Source organism: Felis catus, chromosome C1, assembly GCF_018350175.1.
Source record: "Felis catus isolate Fca126 chromosome C1, F.catus_Fca126_mat1.0, whole genome shotgun sequence".
In the NCBI taxonomy this organism is placed as follows: domain Eukaryota; kingdom Metazoa; phylum Chordata; class Mammalia; order Carnivora; family Felidae; genus Felis; species Felis catus.
This window is the reverse complement of record NC_058375.1, coordinates 55734515-55753151: the sequence shown is the minus strand read 5'-3', so window position 1 is coordinate 55753151 and position 18637 is coordinate 55734515. Positions and strand designations below refer to the sequence as shown.

General features: G+C 41.4%; 1 protein-coding gene across 3 annotated transcripts in view; it reads right to left on the bottom strand.

Moving 5' to 3' along the window:
- Nucleotides 1-1823: 1823 nt before the first annotated feature.
- Nucleotides 1824-18637, bottom strand: part of IL12RB2 (interleukin 12 receptor subunit beta 2) — a 78638-nt gene continuing 61824 nt past the window's right edge. For all 3 annotated transcript variants that reach the window (XM_045035993.1, XM_023258810.2, XM_045035994.1), the window contains 4 exons: nt 13956-14093; nt 11098-11188; nt 8530-8629; nt 1824-3353 (listed from right to left, as the gene is read on the bottom strand). In XM_045035993.1, the coding sequence (XP_044891928.1) occupies nt 2814-3353; nt 8530-8629; nt 11098-11188; nt 13956-14093 (869 nt within the window). In that variant the 3' untranslated portion in view covers nt 1824-2813. The remainder of the gene's footprint in view (nt 3354-8529; nt 8630-11097; nt 11189-13955; nt 14094-18637) is intronic.

Below are 18637 nucleotides of genomic sequence, written 5' to 3'. Positions count from 1 at the left end.
CAATGTAAGATAAGAATCTCTGCACAAGAATTAGTGGTGGAGATTCCCATGAATCCATTAAGAGTAAACTTGGACTCTATTTGTAGTATTTAGGTCTCAGAATTAAGGAGTTTGATGTGTTTCAGTAGAGCAGAGATTTCCGTGTTGGCTTTGGGATGTATGGAAGGCGTGAGGATTAAAATCATAGCTAATTTTCCTGTGTAATGAAAGTTGGGTGTATGAATATGTATGAATATTCATGAGTTCCACCTAGTCCTGGTTAAAGGAGGCAGCCCAATTTGGTATTTTGACTGCATCTGCAGGATGAGGGGATTGTAATCAAAAACTACTTGTCAAGGGCAGAACAGGGTTACCCATCCTCTCATTCATGGAAAGAGGATATTTTATCTGGCAGAGTGAGCAGCCAAAGGCATGCTCAAATAGGTCTTTAAAATAAGAACCACTGCTACATGTATTATATAGCAATGCTGTCAGTGAACAGTAGGGTAGAATGTTGGGAATGAAGAACAAATACAAACTTAAGTGTCCCAACAAAAGGAAGCAGGCACAGCTAGATTGGCTTCTGGAACAGAAGGAACAAGGTGAAAACAGTGGTAGGTGACGGCTCCTTAATTTTACTGATAGCCTACTGTGAACCAGGTATGGTGTGAGGGAAGCAGATCGTTCCTGCCTTCAAGTTATTTACAGTCCAGTAAATTCTTTATTTTTACCTTCTAGGAACACAAATAACTGCAGTATCACTTGGGAAAGGGAAAGGGTCTAGAGGGGTAATAGGGAGACTGGGAGTTGGGTGTTGGGTCCGAGGGGAAGAATGACTAAGATGGGTATCAGGCCAGCAAAAGAAAAATCAGAGCTAGGTAAAGCAGGTATTGCAACAAGAGAAGTTGGCTCCCATTGTCAAGAGGTGACAGGTTAGCCTGCTTCTGAGGAGGTGGCCTTGTCTGTTATGACCCACTAAACAGTCAAACAAGGGGCACCGCATCCTGGGTATAGACAAACGCTGAAGCTGCTGAGATTCAAGAAACCATGTGTGGCGGTGCTGAGCAGCACCTAAATAGAGTAGAATAGGGATGTAAGGAAGGAACTTGCTAAGCTTTTCAAAGAAGGCCTGAAAGAACTGTATTAAATCTGGAATGGCAGGAAGCATAAAGAATTGAACATGAACAAGCAGAGCAAATGTTCATCACTTGAGTTCCTAGAGCTCTGAGGGACATTTGGTAAACCAAAGCGGTCTCAGTGCCAGTGTTTGGTTTGGGATCAGGCTGGGGTGTAGGCCCTGGGCTTGACAGGGATTTAAGAAGGTTTCTTGGACTTTTCATCCTGTTACTTTGGAAAGGGTACTATTAGCATTTTGAAAAGACTTACTTCCCTTACCAGCTTAGCAGAAGGGCTTACAGTGAAGGGATAGAAGCAGTGATGGGGTGGGGAAGGTGACAAGCCAGTGGCCACAGCTTTAAGTGAATACAACATGTATCATGTTTCAAGTTCATGCTGGGAAAAAGAATTACCTCCTAGGCTCAGTTCAGCATCAGTTCTGTCTTCCTGAGGAAGGAAAAGCAAGATGCCTTGGGGAGAAAGGGTTGACATAAGTGCAACCATTAGACCCTGAGATAGCCCTGATCCTGAAGGCAACAGCTGCTACAGCAGAAAGAAGAGGAAACAAGGTGACAGAAAGCCTTTGGCCCACTCCTTTCCAAAACATTGGATTTCAGAGAGGGGAAGCTGTTTGCCCAAGGTCATATTGCGGGTTTACAGGAACTTTCCACCAGTAAGTTGTTCTTGATTCACTGAAAGAGAGGGAAGACAAAATAAAACAATAGGAAAACTAGCAAAAAGGTGTATTTGTACAGGCTTTCACAAATAAGAACAGTCATGACCATTTGGAAGCCCTTGTAATACTGATGTTCACCATGATCTTTTACATCCTCCTCTGTAAAACTGGGTTGATCTGTTTTGAAGACTCATTGTAATTCTTACTGGTGGATCCGTAATTTAGACCTGTGCCCTCCTATATGTGACTAATTACAATCAAAATTCACTTCTCAGTCATACTAGACATTCCAAAGTGGTCAATAGCCAATGTGGTTCATATAAACTGCAGCGAACGGTAAAGAAATGTAGAGAACATTTCTGCCTTAGGCCTATTGGATGCTTCTGATCTAGGTGTATGACTTGGTATGGAGTAGCAGCTTTATAAAGCTTGGATTCTTAGCCCTTGCTAGTAAGAGCCTTGGTTTCCATCCTATCATTTCCCTTTACTGGCCAACCTGGCAAAGAAAGTTGTGGGAACCCAGATTGGAGTCTCTGGGTACACACGGTGTACCATTGAATCTTGGATAACACAAGTTTGAACTGTGTGGGTCTACTTAGGTGGATTTTCTTCAATAAATACGGTACTATAAATCTTTTTCCTTACGATTTTCTTAACATTTTTTTTCTCTAGCTTCAAGAATACAGTATATAAAATACATCTACAAAATAAGTGCTTATGTTACCAGTAAGAGTGGTCAAAAAGCGAACAATGGTTAACTTTCTGAGGAGTCACAAGTTATGCAGATTTAAGCCTGTGCCCCTAACTCTCACATTGTTCAAGGGTTAACTGTAGTCCTAAGGCTCTGGAGAAGGCAAGACAGGCATCTGGGTTACAGCCAATTCTCAGTTCCCAAGACAAACCCTGGGCTTTTTGTTTGCCCTCTATTTGGAAACAGACCTGATAGCAGCACCCCAGAGGTGATGACCACTGGAGCACTGTGGGCTGGGGATGAGAGACACATTGGGGGCTGGGAGCACATGGACTTTCCAAGCTTCACCACTCACAGCATGAGGGAGCTGCACCCCATCTTTAACCGATCCAGAGTCAGCTGCTTATCACAGGAAAAGGTGAGTGGGTGAAGAGAACTTGAGGGGAAAATGGAAAGAGAGATGTGCTGAGGCTTTAGTTCTTCCAGAGGATCAGTTATAGGAGCTTCATGTGAAGGAAGATACTCTATGTTGGAGGGTAAGTATCCCTCATGGGTGGGAAGGTAGTCCACTGGGAGTACTGTCACGGGGCCAGCTAGGTGTCCTGGCTTTGAGTCAGGGCTCCTGCTCCCCAACATCTTGTACAGATCCACTAGTCCTGTCTCTGCTATGAGAGCTTTGGGAGGTGGTAGGCTTGAGGCACTATATCCTGTGTCTTCCTCAGAGGTATAGTGACCTTGGATTTCTTGTCCCTTGTCTGGCCAGTTGGGGTGATGAGGATGTCTGAAGACTGGGGTCACTTGATGCAGGACTTCACTGATGACCAGAGGCTCAGGTTCTTCAGGAGTGGGCCAGTCTGTCAGGAGCCTGTCCAAGGGTAGCTGCATCTTCTCCTGAGAAAGGGGAGGAACAGGCTAATAATACAGCTCTGTTACAGAAGTATCCTTTGACAACTGACTTCAGGGTTCTGAAAGGCCTTGCAGCCTGCATCGCCTGATTGGTTCTAGGTGGGACATCATGGGACCTTGACTTTGTGGCAGGAGTGAAACAGTTAACATCGTCAGGGAGCAGACAGGAGCCATGGACTTCTCAACCCCCTGCCAATGAGTGGTTACCTACCAAACTTAACCTTCAACCAGACTATTTCTGAGGAGTCCAACTGCACTAGCTATTTCTTAGGATAGGGAGCATGGAGGCAGGGAGGACTTTAAAAGTCACACTAGAGCTGAATCTTGAGAGAGAGACTTTCCAGGTAGGAAAGTGACGGGCAAGGAGGACTGGTCTATTCTGGAACATGCTAGTTCTCTCTTTTGACAGGTAAACGGAAGCTTTGGAAATACAAGGTCACATGATGAAGAGAATTTTAAGGGATGCTAATGAGTTTGAGCTTTGATACAACTAAACGGTTCAGGGTAATAATCTCCTCAGTTCTGCTCTTAAGAAAGACCCTCTGGAGTAACTTTTGGAAAAAGTTTTCATCTTTTTTTCCCCTATAGCTAATTTTTTCTACTCTTATCTTGGTCAGCATCACTTCAGTTACCAGTTCTTCAATGTCCAGTCTCTTTCCTTTCCAAACTTACTATAGATTCCTGAGTCCTCCAGGTCCAACCACTCTGTTAACATTTCTCTTTCTGGGCTTCATTGGGCTCTACCTACCCCCTCAAAACTATCTTTCACACTGCTTGATCTTTTTAAAGCAGAGTTCCAAAGCCTTTAACAGCTCAGACTTACATAGTGAAGCTTCCCAGCCTGTAGTTTGGCAGTCAGGTTCCTGCACCTTCCTCTACCTCCCCATATTTCCATTCAAAAACTTTCAGGCACACCGTCCTGGTCTTACTAAGCACATTACTAAGCCACCAACACACTTGGGCTTCCACTGCTAGCCTCCCACCCTCCTGTTTTCTGCACCTTTTTCTGCTTGATGCCTTCCTCTTTCATGAAGGCCTTCTTTGTACATGATGTTTTTTATACGGTCAATTTTTTTTTGTTTTGTTTTTTACATGTCCGTAAGCCATCTGTGAATAGAGATCTTTCATGCCTGAAGGGAAGAGTAGGATGACAGGGAAAACCCTGAGGACTACTCCCAACTCTGATATTCAATAGCCTGGGAAATCTCCATCAACCTCTCTGGCTTTTTGTTCCCTCATCTGTCAAATGCCAAGTTGTGCAAGAGTGGTTTTTGGTCTGGACTTGCTTCTGATGTCCCCTTCCTTTCCTTGAGCATGACAAGCATCCAAAAGTGAATGATGGTGAGGTCTCAGGACAGACTTCCACAAAGGACACTGACAAGCTAGAGGGTAAGTGCGTGTGTGGGGTTTTTTTGGGGGGTGGGCGTGGGGGGAAGTGTTCTTTTCTGATGGTTACTCAAACTGGCCCTGGCACAACAGTCTGGCTTGGAAGATGGCCTTCAGCTCTGGGAAGCACAGCTGCCATTTTCTCTGCTTTGGCTGCCAAAGCACGGTTACCCCAGATGTGGGAGGGACTATACGGGGTACAGAAATGGCTTATTTTTTTCCATAAGTGGGGCATTTGCTCTGCCTTCTTGAAGGCTTTGGCCTTATTGGTAGAGCCTGCTCCTCAGAGTGTGTACAAAGCAGGCTCTCTGGGTAACCTGTCCTAGGGCAAGTCCTCAGGTATCTCAAGGGCATTGCTTAGCTTCTACAGGCTCAAAACGGAGAACATCCTAGTGGTCGCCTTTATGATTTGGCCTTTCCCTCCAGAGCTTAAAGACCTGTTTTTTAGCCACATCTTAAGAAGTAGTACAGGGATCTAAGGCCTGAGAATTTTGTTGGAGGTGAAAGACTGTTGTGCTTCTGATGTCTGCCTCAGCCTCTAACGGGAGAGAAGGGTCTTTAGAAGCAGTCTGCCCACTTCAAGGGTCAAGTGACATGGGGTTCTGAGGCTGCCTCAAGGCCATCACCACAGATGCCATGTTTAAGCTAAATTTTATTTTCTAATTTACTGGGTTTTTTTGTTTGTTTGTTTGTTTTGCAAAAGACATATATATGCACATCTTTTTGTAATGAAAGAGAGACTCTGTAATGCAAATTAAGTGGCCCTCTTATCTCCAAGTCACTACCCAAAGCCAACCAACATTATCAGTTTCCTATGTAGGCTTCCCAGAAATATCCTATACATTGCTGGAGTTGAGTGTATATAATAAAATTTCTCTCTTTATACAAATGAAACCCACTTTAGACAGCTGTTACAATTTTTTTTTTTTTTTTTTTTTACCTTTAGGTGTCTTAGGGACTTTTAGACACATTATAGATCTCATTTTTTTTTTCAGTAGTTGCATAATATCCTGTTTTATGGATGTACCCACATGTTTAACCTGCTCCCCTGGTGGCAGGTTCCATTATGCCCAATTTTTTGGCTTCTATTTATAATGCTACAATGAACTTCAGGCCTATGTATGGCAATTTCTTTTATCTTTTTCCTTGTTACTGTCTCTAACCCTTTGTATGTCTTTCTCAGCATTTCTTCTAGGTTTTTATGGGCCCTTCATAGGCCTTGTCTGCCTCTGTATCCCCTCATGCTCAAACAGGCAAACAGAGACCATGACGCCAAAGCTACAAGTTTGGGAGCCAGGTGTCCGGGACTGACCCAGAGCTGCTTCCCACTGTGCTATTTCAGGCTCTTAGGACTTGGGACTGTGGAATGTCAGCATTGGAAGACAGGGATCTTAAAGCTCAGCTGACTCAGCACCTGGTACTTGAATCCCCTCTGACACTAGCATTGGTGTCCTTATTGAGTGCATGACCGTAGATCATTGCAAGATTGCCACCAAGTGAGGGCCCAGTGTGTGAATACCTCTTCAGTTAGTCTGTTCAGCTCAGAGGTGTTGACTACTAGAAATACTCCGCTCACCCTATGCTTAAAGATCTTTTAGAGCCTATAATACAAAGGCAGATGGCACATTCTACTTGCATGTGAATCCAGGATCCACCATTTTAGCTGACTAGCGTTAGGCAAGTTACTTAGTCCTCAGTGCCTCAGTTTTCTCATCTGAAAAATGGGCATAACAATAGTATAGCCTCATAAAGCTGTTGTATGGATTAGATTTTAATGCTTGAGAAAGGTTTTTTTTAAGTGTCTGGCATATAAAAGTTATATCTATAATATATAGATATATATATCTATATATTATAGATATAACTCATTGTGCTTGGCTTTATTGCACTTTGCAGATACTGTGTTGTGTTTTGTTTTGTTTTTTTACAAAATGAAGGTTTGTGGCAATCCTGCTTCAAAAAAGTCTACTGGCATAATATTTCCAACAGCATTTGCTCACTTTGTGTTTCTGTCATATTTTGGTAATTCTTGCAACATTTCAAACTTCTTCCTTATTTGTTTTGGTGATTTGTGTTGAGTGATTATGACTTGCTGAAAGCTCAGATGAGGATTAGCATTTTTTAGTAATAAAGTGTTTTTAAATTAAGGTATATACGTTATGTTTTTAGACAGCGCATTGCACACTTAATAGACTACAGTATAGTGAAAACATAACTTTACTAGGAAACCCAAAAAGTCATTTACCTTTATTGCAGTATTTGCTTTATTGTGGTTTGAAACCAAATCTGCAATAAATCTGGCATGTGCCTGTATATATAAACATGAATATGTTATTTTTTTGAGAGACAGAGTGCATGTGTGCAAGTGGGGGAAGGGCAGAGGGAGAGAGAGAATCTCAGGGAGGCTCCATGCCCGGTGTGAGCCTGATACGGGGCTCGATCTCATGAATTCGAGTCATGACCTGAGCTGAAATCAAGAGTCAGTTACTTAACTGACTGAGCCACCCAGGCACCCCTGAATATATTATTTAATAATATAGTTATATATTATATTATATATAATTATGTATCATGTATATAATATATATAAAATAAATATATAATCATATGTGCACATATATAAAAGCTACTATTATTATTATTGTTCTTGTTAATGTAACTTAACAGAGACAAAATCCCTCAATAGTGAAAGGAGATGTCAAGTGTGAGTCTTTCCGGAAATAAACTGAAGGATCTTTGCCTTGTATGATGCATGTGCTTTACATGGCATCTTACTCAATCCTCACAAACAGTATACATGGGAGATATTACCAATTCCTGTTTTACAGAGGATGAAACTTGGGCTCAGATCATCAGGCAGGTTGCCCAAGGGCCATCCACATGGTGAGTGGCGAGGTGGGTCTGCACCCAAACTTTATTTCAAAGGCACTAATTGCAGTGACCTCAATTCCCACGGAGACAGACACGGCTGAAACCTGCTCTTTCCCTGAGCAGTGGCTGGTACACTACCTTCTGGCCTGAGGAAGGGTGTGGATGAGAGAATGCACTGCATAACTGAGGCAAAGAATCCTGGAGGAGAATGTCTAGCAGGTGTGAGAAATAGAGTGTGGGGCTGCAAGGTCCTGGGCAATGGGAAGAATGTTGGCATCCTGCCTTTGTCCCACTGGCTCCCCTTAAATGCACAGTGTTGCTCCATGTCCAGATGCCTCCAACTCCCAGACCCCTCACCCAAGATGACCAGCTTGCCCCCCGTGAGCTGTTCTCACCACCTCGGGCTGTGTGGCAATGCCCTTCCCATCCTTTACTCTCCATTCTCCCATCTGCCAGCAGAGCAACCTCTCCTTTGAAACCTTCTCCTTGCACAATGGAATGACTGGCTTCCTGCCAATGCCAAAATAGTCTGAGCTCTATTTATCTGTTCAATGCTCAGGACAGGAAATGTCACAGTAAAGCTTCGGTTCTCTTAAATTTGGATGAGTCAGGCTAGTGCTCAGCAAATGGCAAAAATACTTGCTTTTTTATGTCTTTTGAAGAATTGAGGTGAGGAGGGAACCTATGGCATAGAGAGGAATGAAAAGCTATGGGTATTTTAGTCTTTTGGGCATAAGCTTCAGAAAATTCCTGTGTATGGGAGTGTTGACTCAGTTGGTAACCTAGCACTAGGGGCTTCAGCTTATCCATAGGGACTAATAAGCACCTAGGTCTCCTGATAACTAATGGGAAACTTAGATCACTGGAATTCTATCAATTCACCACTAAGGCATTATAACCTTACCTCCACAGTGGGGTATTTCTTGGCCCAAGTACTATTGGCTGGGTCTGGAATTTCTTTACTACACCACTGAGGTCTGAGGGCTGAAAGGAGAACAAATACCCTATAGATAAAGAAAACAATGACATCTGGTTAAGCATGCACATAGTGGCATGGAAGCATCGGTTCTTAGTGCGGTGATTTCATGGTAGGAGTGTGCAAATGAATAAAATAAAAAAACACTGAAGGAGAAAGATGATGCATCATCCAAGGCTAGACTAGTTTTCTCTGAAGTTCAGATAGATGATAGAGTCATGATGCAACCATTTGGAGTTTGCTAAATAAATTATGGAACTTTTACTCAGCAAATGTTTAGCTGTCACTGTCCAGCCATGCATTCATTCAACAAGCACCGACTGAACCCCTAATTATGTTGAGCACATGCCATATCCTGGGGATGAAAAAGCAAACAAGAAGACATGGTTCCCACCTGTGGAGAACTTACTATTTAGTTTAAAATGTTTATAAAGAGTTTGTTATATGCTAACTAACTTGGATGTAAATCTAAAAAAAATTTTTTAAGGTTTGTAATAACGGGTAAAGTATTATGCTAAAAGGAAAAAAGGAAAACAAAAACAAAAACCACCACAACAAAGAACAAAACAGGAACAATAACAATGTTAAAAAAAAAAAATGCCTTGGAAAAAAATACCATATGGAAATATCCAAACTGTTAACAGTAGTTGTACTTGATGATCAGAAGAACTATGGGTCTTCTTTTTTCCTTTATCCTCTCTGGTTTTTTAAAAATACCTTAAAATGTGTTTATATTACTTTTATGACATGAAAGGAAAAAAGTCCTAAAAATGTTTCTAATAAATGCATGTGAGTTAAATGTTTTGATTATTTTTTAAAAATTCAAAGCAAATATGAAACATTTTTGAAGAATTGGCTTTAATAAGCTTTGATGTTTAATAAGAATGCAAAGCTTTCAGGATGTTTAGCCCTTTGAAGCAAGTGATGTGTCTGTGTGACTGGTTTCTCTCTGAACAACTGTGAGCAGAGGTACCTGTGACCCAGTACAGATCATGCAGATGAGGACAATGTCCAAGGGATGCCGAGCCACTAAAGCAGAAGACAACGGGGTCCCTAATGACTGTGTGGAGCATGGCTGCCAACCAACCTGGATGACTTACTTCAGGACTATTATGTGGGAGAGAAATAAACTATTTTTAAAGCCATATATCTGGGGGTATTTGTTTTCTTTTAACAAAAAAAGCTTTCACCCTAACTGGTAATATTTCCCTGAAGAGGATGAATGTGATCCTACTTGATTCTATTTGAATTCAACTTTTTCAAAGTCTACCTAAAGAGAGCTCTGCTTTGAAGTATCTATCACATATGAGAGCTTCAATAAATGTAAAGCCTTTCAGATAAGTTCAATGGCTAGTAGAATGACTTTGAGCTAGTTTCATTTTGACCTCTTCTCTTACTTTACACAACATTTGAAGAAAACTCTTTATCGAATAACTCTAAAAAATTCTCTTTACAAAATAATGCCTAAAGAAATTGTAGAAAATAAATAGAACTAAAATCCTGTTATTCTATATCCTGGTAAACTACCATTCATTAATATTTTGGTGCATATCCTTGGGGTAGAGAGCGTTAATCACTACCCAATACTCCCTCATCCTCTTCCTTAGGGAAAGGACCCTGATTTACTGGGATGACAACAAGCCCAGCTGTAGGACCGCAATTTTAAATCTCCCTTGCTCCAGTTCTGGCCAATGTGTAATCAGAAGTATCATGTCTGACTTCTTCATGTAAAAGCTCCTGAAAAGGGAAATATGGGTACCTTGCTTCTTTCTCCCTATAGTTGTAGAATGCAGGCATGATGGCTATAGTTCCTGCAGTCATTGGACCATGAAGTGAGCTTGTGGAAGCCAAGTCCGGATAATGGCACAAAAAGATCAAAGGAGCCTAGATGCCTGGTGACTATAGAGCTACCACACCAGCCCTTAACCTGAATTTCCTTCCTTAGCCTGGGCGAGAAAGTCCAGGGCTAGCTAGTTTAAGTCCTATTATTTGGCATATAGACCAAATTTAATGCTAAATGGTCTGTCTTACATATAGGTATGCATGTGTACATGTACTTTTTAAAGTACATACTGCTTTGCAACCTTTTTAAAATGTAATATTGCAAATATATCATTTTATTTTCTGTCTTTAATGGATATAATATGCTATACAGCCTGAGATATATTGTGATGTAGTAAAACAACCCCATCTCACTGGACATTTAGGTTATTTCATATTTTCCTTCAACGAACAATACTTCAGTGAGCGTATTTGCCATTAAATATCTGCATATACTTAGACTAAATTTCCAGTTAGGAATTGATAGGTCATAGGTCTATTTTAAAACTTTAAAAAAAAAATTTAACATAATACTGTTGTCCAAGAAAGTTGAATAAATTTAGTCTGCTACCAGCAATGTATGAGAACGTCCGTTTCTTTGATGCATAGTGGCAACAGCTATTGTCATTTAAAAAAAAATCACACTGCTGAAATTGGAAAATGTAACCAACTCACTTTTGCCGGAAGTAACGCGTTGAGAAAATGCCCACTATGACGACAGCAACGCAAATGCTTGGTGCCACAAACACACTCCAATTGGCTTTACCTGAAAAGTTAGCAAACCCTGTGACTAAGTTATCTTCAATGAACATCTTAAAATACTCACTTGCATGAACCCTCTGGCACCTACCCACAGCTACTGGCTAGCTAGATGGGCTCAGGAAAAAGGCCAACTTGTTTTTGTTCTTTCAGCTAGGGAGAAGGGCCCTAAGGGATCCAGTTCTATGGTTCTAAGGAGGGGGCTCCTTCCTCTAACAGGGGCAGAAAGAAAGGGAGTGTGGTGTTCCAAGCACTGGCTGTGAACTGGGAGCCCTGAATTCTAATCCTGACTTTCCACTGACTGATATGTGATCAATGGACTTCAGATTCCTGATCTACAAAAGGTGAATGATGACATCTGCCCTGCAGGTTGTTGTGAAGATTAGAGATGGTGTATATAAAGCACATGGCAATGCATCTGAACATAGGAAGCCCTTGAGAAATGGTATTACTGATTTTAACAAACCACTGGATAAGCCTTCTAACTAGGGTCTTTGAAATTGTTTGGATTCCTTGCTATGAAGATGTATTTTGCTATGTGTTGGGATTCTTCATTAATTCATCCATTTATTATTAGTAGTATATTCTTTATTATTATAATTATAATTATTATTCATTCATTATTATTAACCATGTATCAGGCCCTTTTAGGTGCTGGGATACAAAGATGAGGAGGACATGGGCTCTGTTGTTTTAAATCATTCATCTAGTCCAAGAGATAGATGCGTAAACATGTAAATAAATCATGATGCCATGGGATATGCATTTTTACAAAAGGCACGTACAAGGCAGTGTAGCAGGGAACAGCATGGGAAATAATCCCAAGGGCAGCCCAGGATGTTGTCCCAAAAGGCATGATGTCAAAAGTTCAGGTTTGGAGGGTGGAGCCAGCAAAGCAGTCAAGTTAGGGAAGCAGACTAGACAGAACTATACAAAGGTATGGAACCTTCAGGCAACTCCAGGTAGTCTGGTCACGCTTTCAAGTATGAAAGATGAGCGTGTGGTAGAGGACGAAGCTAGATGGGTGAACAGGAGCAGATCATGCGGGGCTTGGTGGCGAAGCAGTTTGAATTCTAGCTTGAAGGTCCCTGGGGAACCACTGATGGGCTGCGATGGAGGTGGGATGTCAACATGGAGCAAGGTATCTTGCAGAAAGATTCTTCTGGTAGAGTGCAGGACAGGTTCAGGAGGAGTGTGAGCAGGGAGGGACTAGCAGGCGTGTCACCAGGGCTGAACGGGGTGTTGATGCAGGCAGTTTTGTTACCACCCCACACAATCAGCACAATCTGACATTTCTTTAGCATCTGTTTTCCTTCCTGGGCAGATGGGGCAAGTATGGAGTACCACAGGTAGAAAGATGCTGAGTTGTTAATTGATTAATTGCTCACAAGTTAACTTTCATGCTAGCGTGCTAGAAGATGAGAAGAGGGTTTGTCAACTTTCCCAGTGGAGAAGTACCGGGCATAGAACAACAAAGTCCTAAATGATCAACCTGATACTCCATGTTGCAAAGCAAGAACAGCTTGTTTCATGCTTGGAGCAAGATGCAGGCACGTGCTGCCAGAGAGAACAGCACAATTTCGCCAGTGGAGAGAAGCCCATGTTCGCTAGGTCACTCAAATTTAACTCAAGTAACTAAATCTGGGTTTGATTTGTAGTTCTGCCACTTGACACTTCCGTGACTTTGGGTAATCTTTCTGTACATTCTGGACCTTGTAAAAAGGCATCCTAATCCCTTGTTCCTTTATTCATTTTGAATTGAGTGCCTGATACTATGTGACCAGGTACAACAGTGTGAAGCAGGCACCTTGCGTGGTTGAGGTCAGGATTCAATGAGTAAAAGTACGTGTCATGAAGGGTGAAATGTGTCCTTTTACCCCAAAAATCCATACACTGAAGTCCTAACCTCCAGGACCTCAGAAAGTGACCATATTATGAAACAGGATCATTGCAGATGTACTTAGTTAAGATGAGGTCAAACTGGTGTAAGTAGCCCTAATCCACTATGATCAGTGTCCTTAAAAATGAGGAAATTTGAACAAAGAGACACACACAAGGAAAACTCCATGTGAAGATGAAAGCAGAGATCTATAAGCCAAAGAACACCAAAGATTGCCACCAGATGAGAGGAGAAGCAGGGAACTGATTCTCTCATAGTCCTCAGAAGAAAACAAGCCCGCTGATACCTTGAACTCAAGACTTCCAGCTTCCAGAACTGTGAGAAAATAAACTTCTGTTGTTAAAGCCACACAGTTTGTGGCACTTTGTTACAAGAGCCCCAGCAAACCAGTACAGTGTGCAAAGCACTGAACACAACGACTGGTGCATAGTAACTACCTGATAGGCAATAGCTGCCATTGTTATTGTTGAGATTATTCTCATTGGTCACTGAACAGATATTTAGTGAACAAGTACTATGTCCTCGGCACCGAACCAGACCTTGAAGATAAACAGATACCAGTTCCTGCCTATTGGATTCAGTGTTTTGAAGAGGGGTCAAATGTAGTGCATTATGGAGGAATTACGGAGGTGCACTTGGGAAGGCTTCCTGGAGGAGGAAACACTTTGGCTGAGTTTTGAAAAATAAGTAGATACTTTCTCTACGCAGTGGTAGGGCAGTCCAGCTAAAGGAAACAGCAAGTGCAAAGATGGAACAGCAAGAAAGTAATTAATGAATTAAAGAAAATCTGATAATCTCCATGCCAAACATAGTGGGAGTATACACCTAGGTAAGAATCCAGGGTGGCTGTGCCATCTTTAAAGTTGTTTCCTACCTTGCAGATGAAATTCCCTCTTGTTTCCTGGGGGGCTTTCACCAGCAGCTGTCAGAGCTGTTATCCACAGGACATATGTTACTCCGGGCTGCATGCTGTCTATTGAATGTGAATTTGGGGATACCCTATAGGGAATTTCTGAAGGGAGGATAAAGATAAAAGAAGAAAGACACATGTTACAGGAACTATTTGAATGTGGGCTTTTACTTATTTTTGTTGTTGTTAATGTTTTAATTTGAAAGAGAAAAGCACATTGCTGTTTTAAAACTAATTTTTTAAAACTACTAATTCATTAGTACTTAATATTTTACTAGGCCCTAGACACTGTCATTTACGGAGGTCTCACTCTACAACATACCAAAATAATTTTCTGTGGCAAAATCTTTTGAAAGAACTTTCATCATTCTGCTTTGAAATTACTCAGCTGTAGTGATTCCTTTTATTTCCTATGACTATACTGTTTCCAACATTTATTAGAATTTATATATTTGATATATAAATATATATATATTTATATATATTTATATATATATTATATATTATATATTTATATATTATATATTTATATATTTATAATATATATATTTATATATTTCCTCTTGGGGAGGAAATTAAATACACCAATTGTTTTCAGTGGAATTTTTAAGAAAGCTATGTTAGGCAATTAATGAAATAGACATTTAACATTAATTTTGATTTTCTGCTTTTTTGGGGTAGGTTCTAGATACTGGTCTTAATGAGTTTAACATGATGATCTGCTTCAATCTGACATAAAATCTAAAATTGAGATCAGTGGCATGTACATTGGATTCATTTGGCAGTTTAACTAGGTTATCAGTCCCTTACACTCTCAACACCCCTGCAGAGTCTCAGCAGGGAAGATTTTGGGTTTTTTGAGCAACACGCTGATGTTTTTTCCCTCCTGTAGTACATAGGCAATCTTCTTTTCCAGTGATCTACTGGGTGTAAGGTTTGGACTGACTTCTCAAAAGCCAGGGCTGCGAGGCAGGAGGACTAGAAGATCAAGGGCAGAACTTTGGCAGGAGTAACCTGCTGGCTCCCTCAGCTGACATGCACCTGTGTGGGTGATCAAAGTGGAAACTTGAACCCAGCACTTTTGAGCCTCAACTTCAGTTACCAGCTCAAAAACCCCAGGGCAGGTCAGACAATGCTCCTGTTTGCTAAATTTATTTCCACAGTCACAAATATTTATTGAGCTTGTGCTCTGGATAAGTCACCAAGTATACAAAGGCACAGAATCTGCCTCAAAGAGTTCACCAGCTAGTGGAGAAAACAGAGAGAGCCCTTACACTCCCCCCACCCCTGATTACTATGGGTGACCAGCAAGGAGTCCTGTAATATCCATCCAAAGGGGCCTAAGCACATCACTTAACAGCTGTGACTATCAGAGCAATTTCAATATTCAACATCCTTTTTTTTAATTTAAATTTTTAAATGTTTATTTATTGAGAGACAGCATGTGGGGGGGGGAGGCAAAGAGAGGGAGACACAGAATCCGAAGCAGGCTCCAGGCTCTGAGCTATCAGCAGAGAGCCCGATGTGGGGCTCAAACCCACAAACTGTGAGATCATGACCTGAGTGGAAGTCAGACACTTCACTGACTGAACCACCTAGGTACCCCTATATTCAACATCCTGTTGAGAAAAAGTACCATGTGGAAAATTTCCAAGCCTACTCTAACCTGATGAATTCACACAGACTTAAACTATGTGATTAAACTAAAAAAACCTCTGTCTTTATTCCTATGGCAGAGGATTAAAAAATTAATTTTGGAGAGACCTTCTCTCATCTTGCTGCAGCAAAGCATCAGTGAGCATCAGAGTCAACCATCCGACCGTGTGAAGGCACCCTTAACTCAGAGTGAAATGAGACCTCAGAACAGAAGGGAAGGGTCTTGAACGGTTTGCTGGACCAAAAAAGTTTATACACAAACACACACACATATGTATACTTGGAGAATAAAAACAGAAACTCTATGGAGGGAGCAGTGAGGAGGGTGATGGCTCTCTCAGTTTGGCTAGCAAAACAGACCTGGTTGAGAAATGGGAGAAAGAAGTCATGCAGGAAATTCCGGTTCTGCTGCCTGGTCTGGGCTGTGATCACCAGCAGAGATAAAGGTGGGCATTCAATCTGTGGGGGGCTGAAACTTGAGGCTCAGGGTGGTTAAATGAGGTGGCACCAGTTTAGGAAGATGGGATAGTTGCCAATCATTTGAAAGGCTGCAGGTAAGAAAGTCAAGTGGTACCAGACAAAACAGCCACATTGTTACTGGAAACTAGTTATTACCTAACAATCTACATTGGTGTAACAAAGAGTAGGGCAGTATTCACTCCTGTATGCCTGGTACGCGGAGACAATGGTGAGCAAATTGCCCTGGCCTCTGCCTTCATGATGCTCAGAGTCTGTTGACAAAAACAGCCAAGTAGTAACAAAACCCAACATGTGTGCCAGTAGAGAAATGTGCTATTGGTGCAGATGGCAGCATCAACACATTTCCGAGGAGTGGCTGTGAACCGGAACCACCTGAGAGAGGCAGTAAATGTGGATGCTCCGCCCCAGGTGTAGCCCTCCCCTCTGCTCAGACAGGGCAGAGTGCTCCAACTGCATTCTGCGTGTGGCCACAGTGCTGCTGCCCAGTGGACAGCTCCCAGACCCATAGGACAGGGCCCCCCTTCCTCGTTGGCTCGCCATCCTTCTCTTCGGTTTGTAATGCCTCTCTCTTTGGTGTCTTTCTCCCTCCTCCTCAACCTACTGCCCTCTACCACTCTCTGGAGACTGCACCTGTGGCTTTGCCAATGATTTCTAGTTGCCAAATACAATAGGTAGTTGTCAGTCCTTGATTACAACGGTTACATCACTCTGTGTGCTTTTCCACCTCCCTTGGTAGATTGAGCTCTCTGAAGAAAGACAGGTCTAATTCATCAATGAATGCTTACTGAATAAAAGGAAAACTTAATTTAAACTGGTGTGAAATAGGACTTTGAATCTGCACCTTCTCTCCTTAAATTTTTTTTTTTAATTTTTATTTATTTTGAGAGAGAGAGAGAGAGCACGAGTGCAAGTGGGGCTAGGGCAGAGAGAGAGAATCCAAATCAGGCTCCAGGCTGTCAATGCACCTCCTCTCCTTTTAATTTATTTTAAAATGCCCTTATATAAACTTCAGATTCATCAGATTTGTGGTAAAATAAGATACGTAGTTTCTTCAACATGTACAAGAGTAGCTCTAAGAACCAACTGACCATGTTGATTGTAAACAGACATCTTGGTTTCAATTCTGCTAAAATGCAAAGTGGGGGGTGTCCAAATGGCCCAGGAAGCGGTCAATCAATTCGCCATGTTCTGGGGTGCATTTCAGAAATAACTGACCCTGACGGGCCCAAAGTGGTTCTGTTCAAAGATATGTGCTGTTCATTAGTGGTGGATTAATTGACAGATTATGAGGCCTTATAATGGAATTCTATAGAGCTGTTCAAAAAGAATGAGGCAAATCCATATGGACTGATGCAGAAAGAGGTCCAGCCTGTATTATTGAGAGGTAAAAGCGAAGTGTAGATCAGAATGCAGATGATTACCTTAAATACATGCATTAATTTTTCTGTTTTTTTTTTTTTTCTGGGAGAGCATGTAAAGAACTGCTAACAGCCTAAGTATGGAGGAAGGGATAATTTACATTTTTATATCTTTCTGAACTATTTAGGTGCTTTTACTATGTGCAAGTTGTATTTACATAATAAAAATTAACTAGCATTAAAAGTCATAACTTTCAGAAAAGCAATACTGAAGATTTTCTAAGGTCAAGAGAAAGGACCAACTTCTAAAGTTTTCCAGGTAAAAATCAATCTTGCAGGCAGCTCTCTGGCACCCACATCTCAGGTTACATTCTTCCTGGACCTAACAGCTCTCATGAAGGAATAAAAATATTGCTTCCTTATTTCTCTTTATTCTCAAGTTAGTTAAAAAATGTTGCTTCTTTATGATAAATGCTCCTGAAAGAAAGCCAGTTGCTTATGAAATAAAAAGAAGGTCAAGCCAGGAAAAAAACCCGTAACAACTCTGAGTAAATCAAAGATTAGAACATCATATCTGGCAAGTGACTTGGAGCTGCTACATAAATGAGAGATGAAATCATTTGAGATAATGTTCTAGCCAGAATTTAATTGCTTTAGATTTTTATAGTTATACAATAATTATGGGTCATAAGAAGCTACCTAACTGTATTGTATTTTACCCATTATAAGGAGAAAATAATATGCTATGATAGTGTTTGCAAATGTGGGGGATTCAGAAGTTCTAACTCATCCCTTACACACCTCAAGGGTCTATATAATAGTACTGATGTGCTGTTACTGCTTTTTCTTTTTAAATTTTTTTAACACTGATTCATTTTTGAGAGAGACAGAGCACGAGTCGGGGAGGAGCAGAGAGAGAGGGAGACACAGAATCTGAAGCTGGGTCCAGGCTCTGAGCTGTCAGCATAGAGCCCGACGTGGGGCTTGAACCCACAAACCATGAGATCATGACCTGAGCTGAAGTTGGACACTTAACAAACTGAGCCACCCAGGCACCCCAGCTGTTACTGCTTTTTGAAATATCTCCCCATGTGAGTAGCTCCTTGAGAGCCTAGTCCATTACCTTCATTTCTTCAATTTGCTTGGCACATA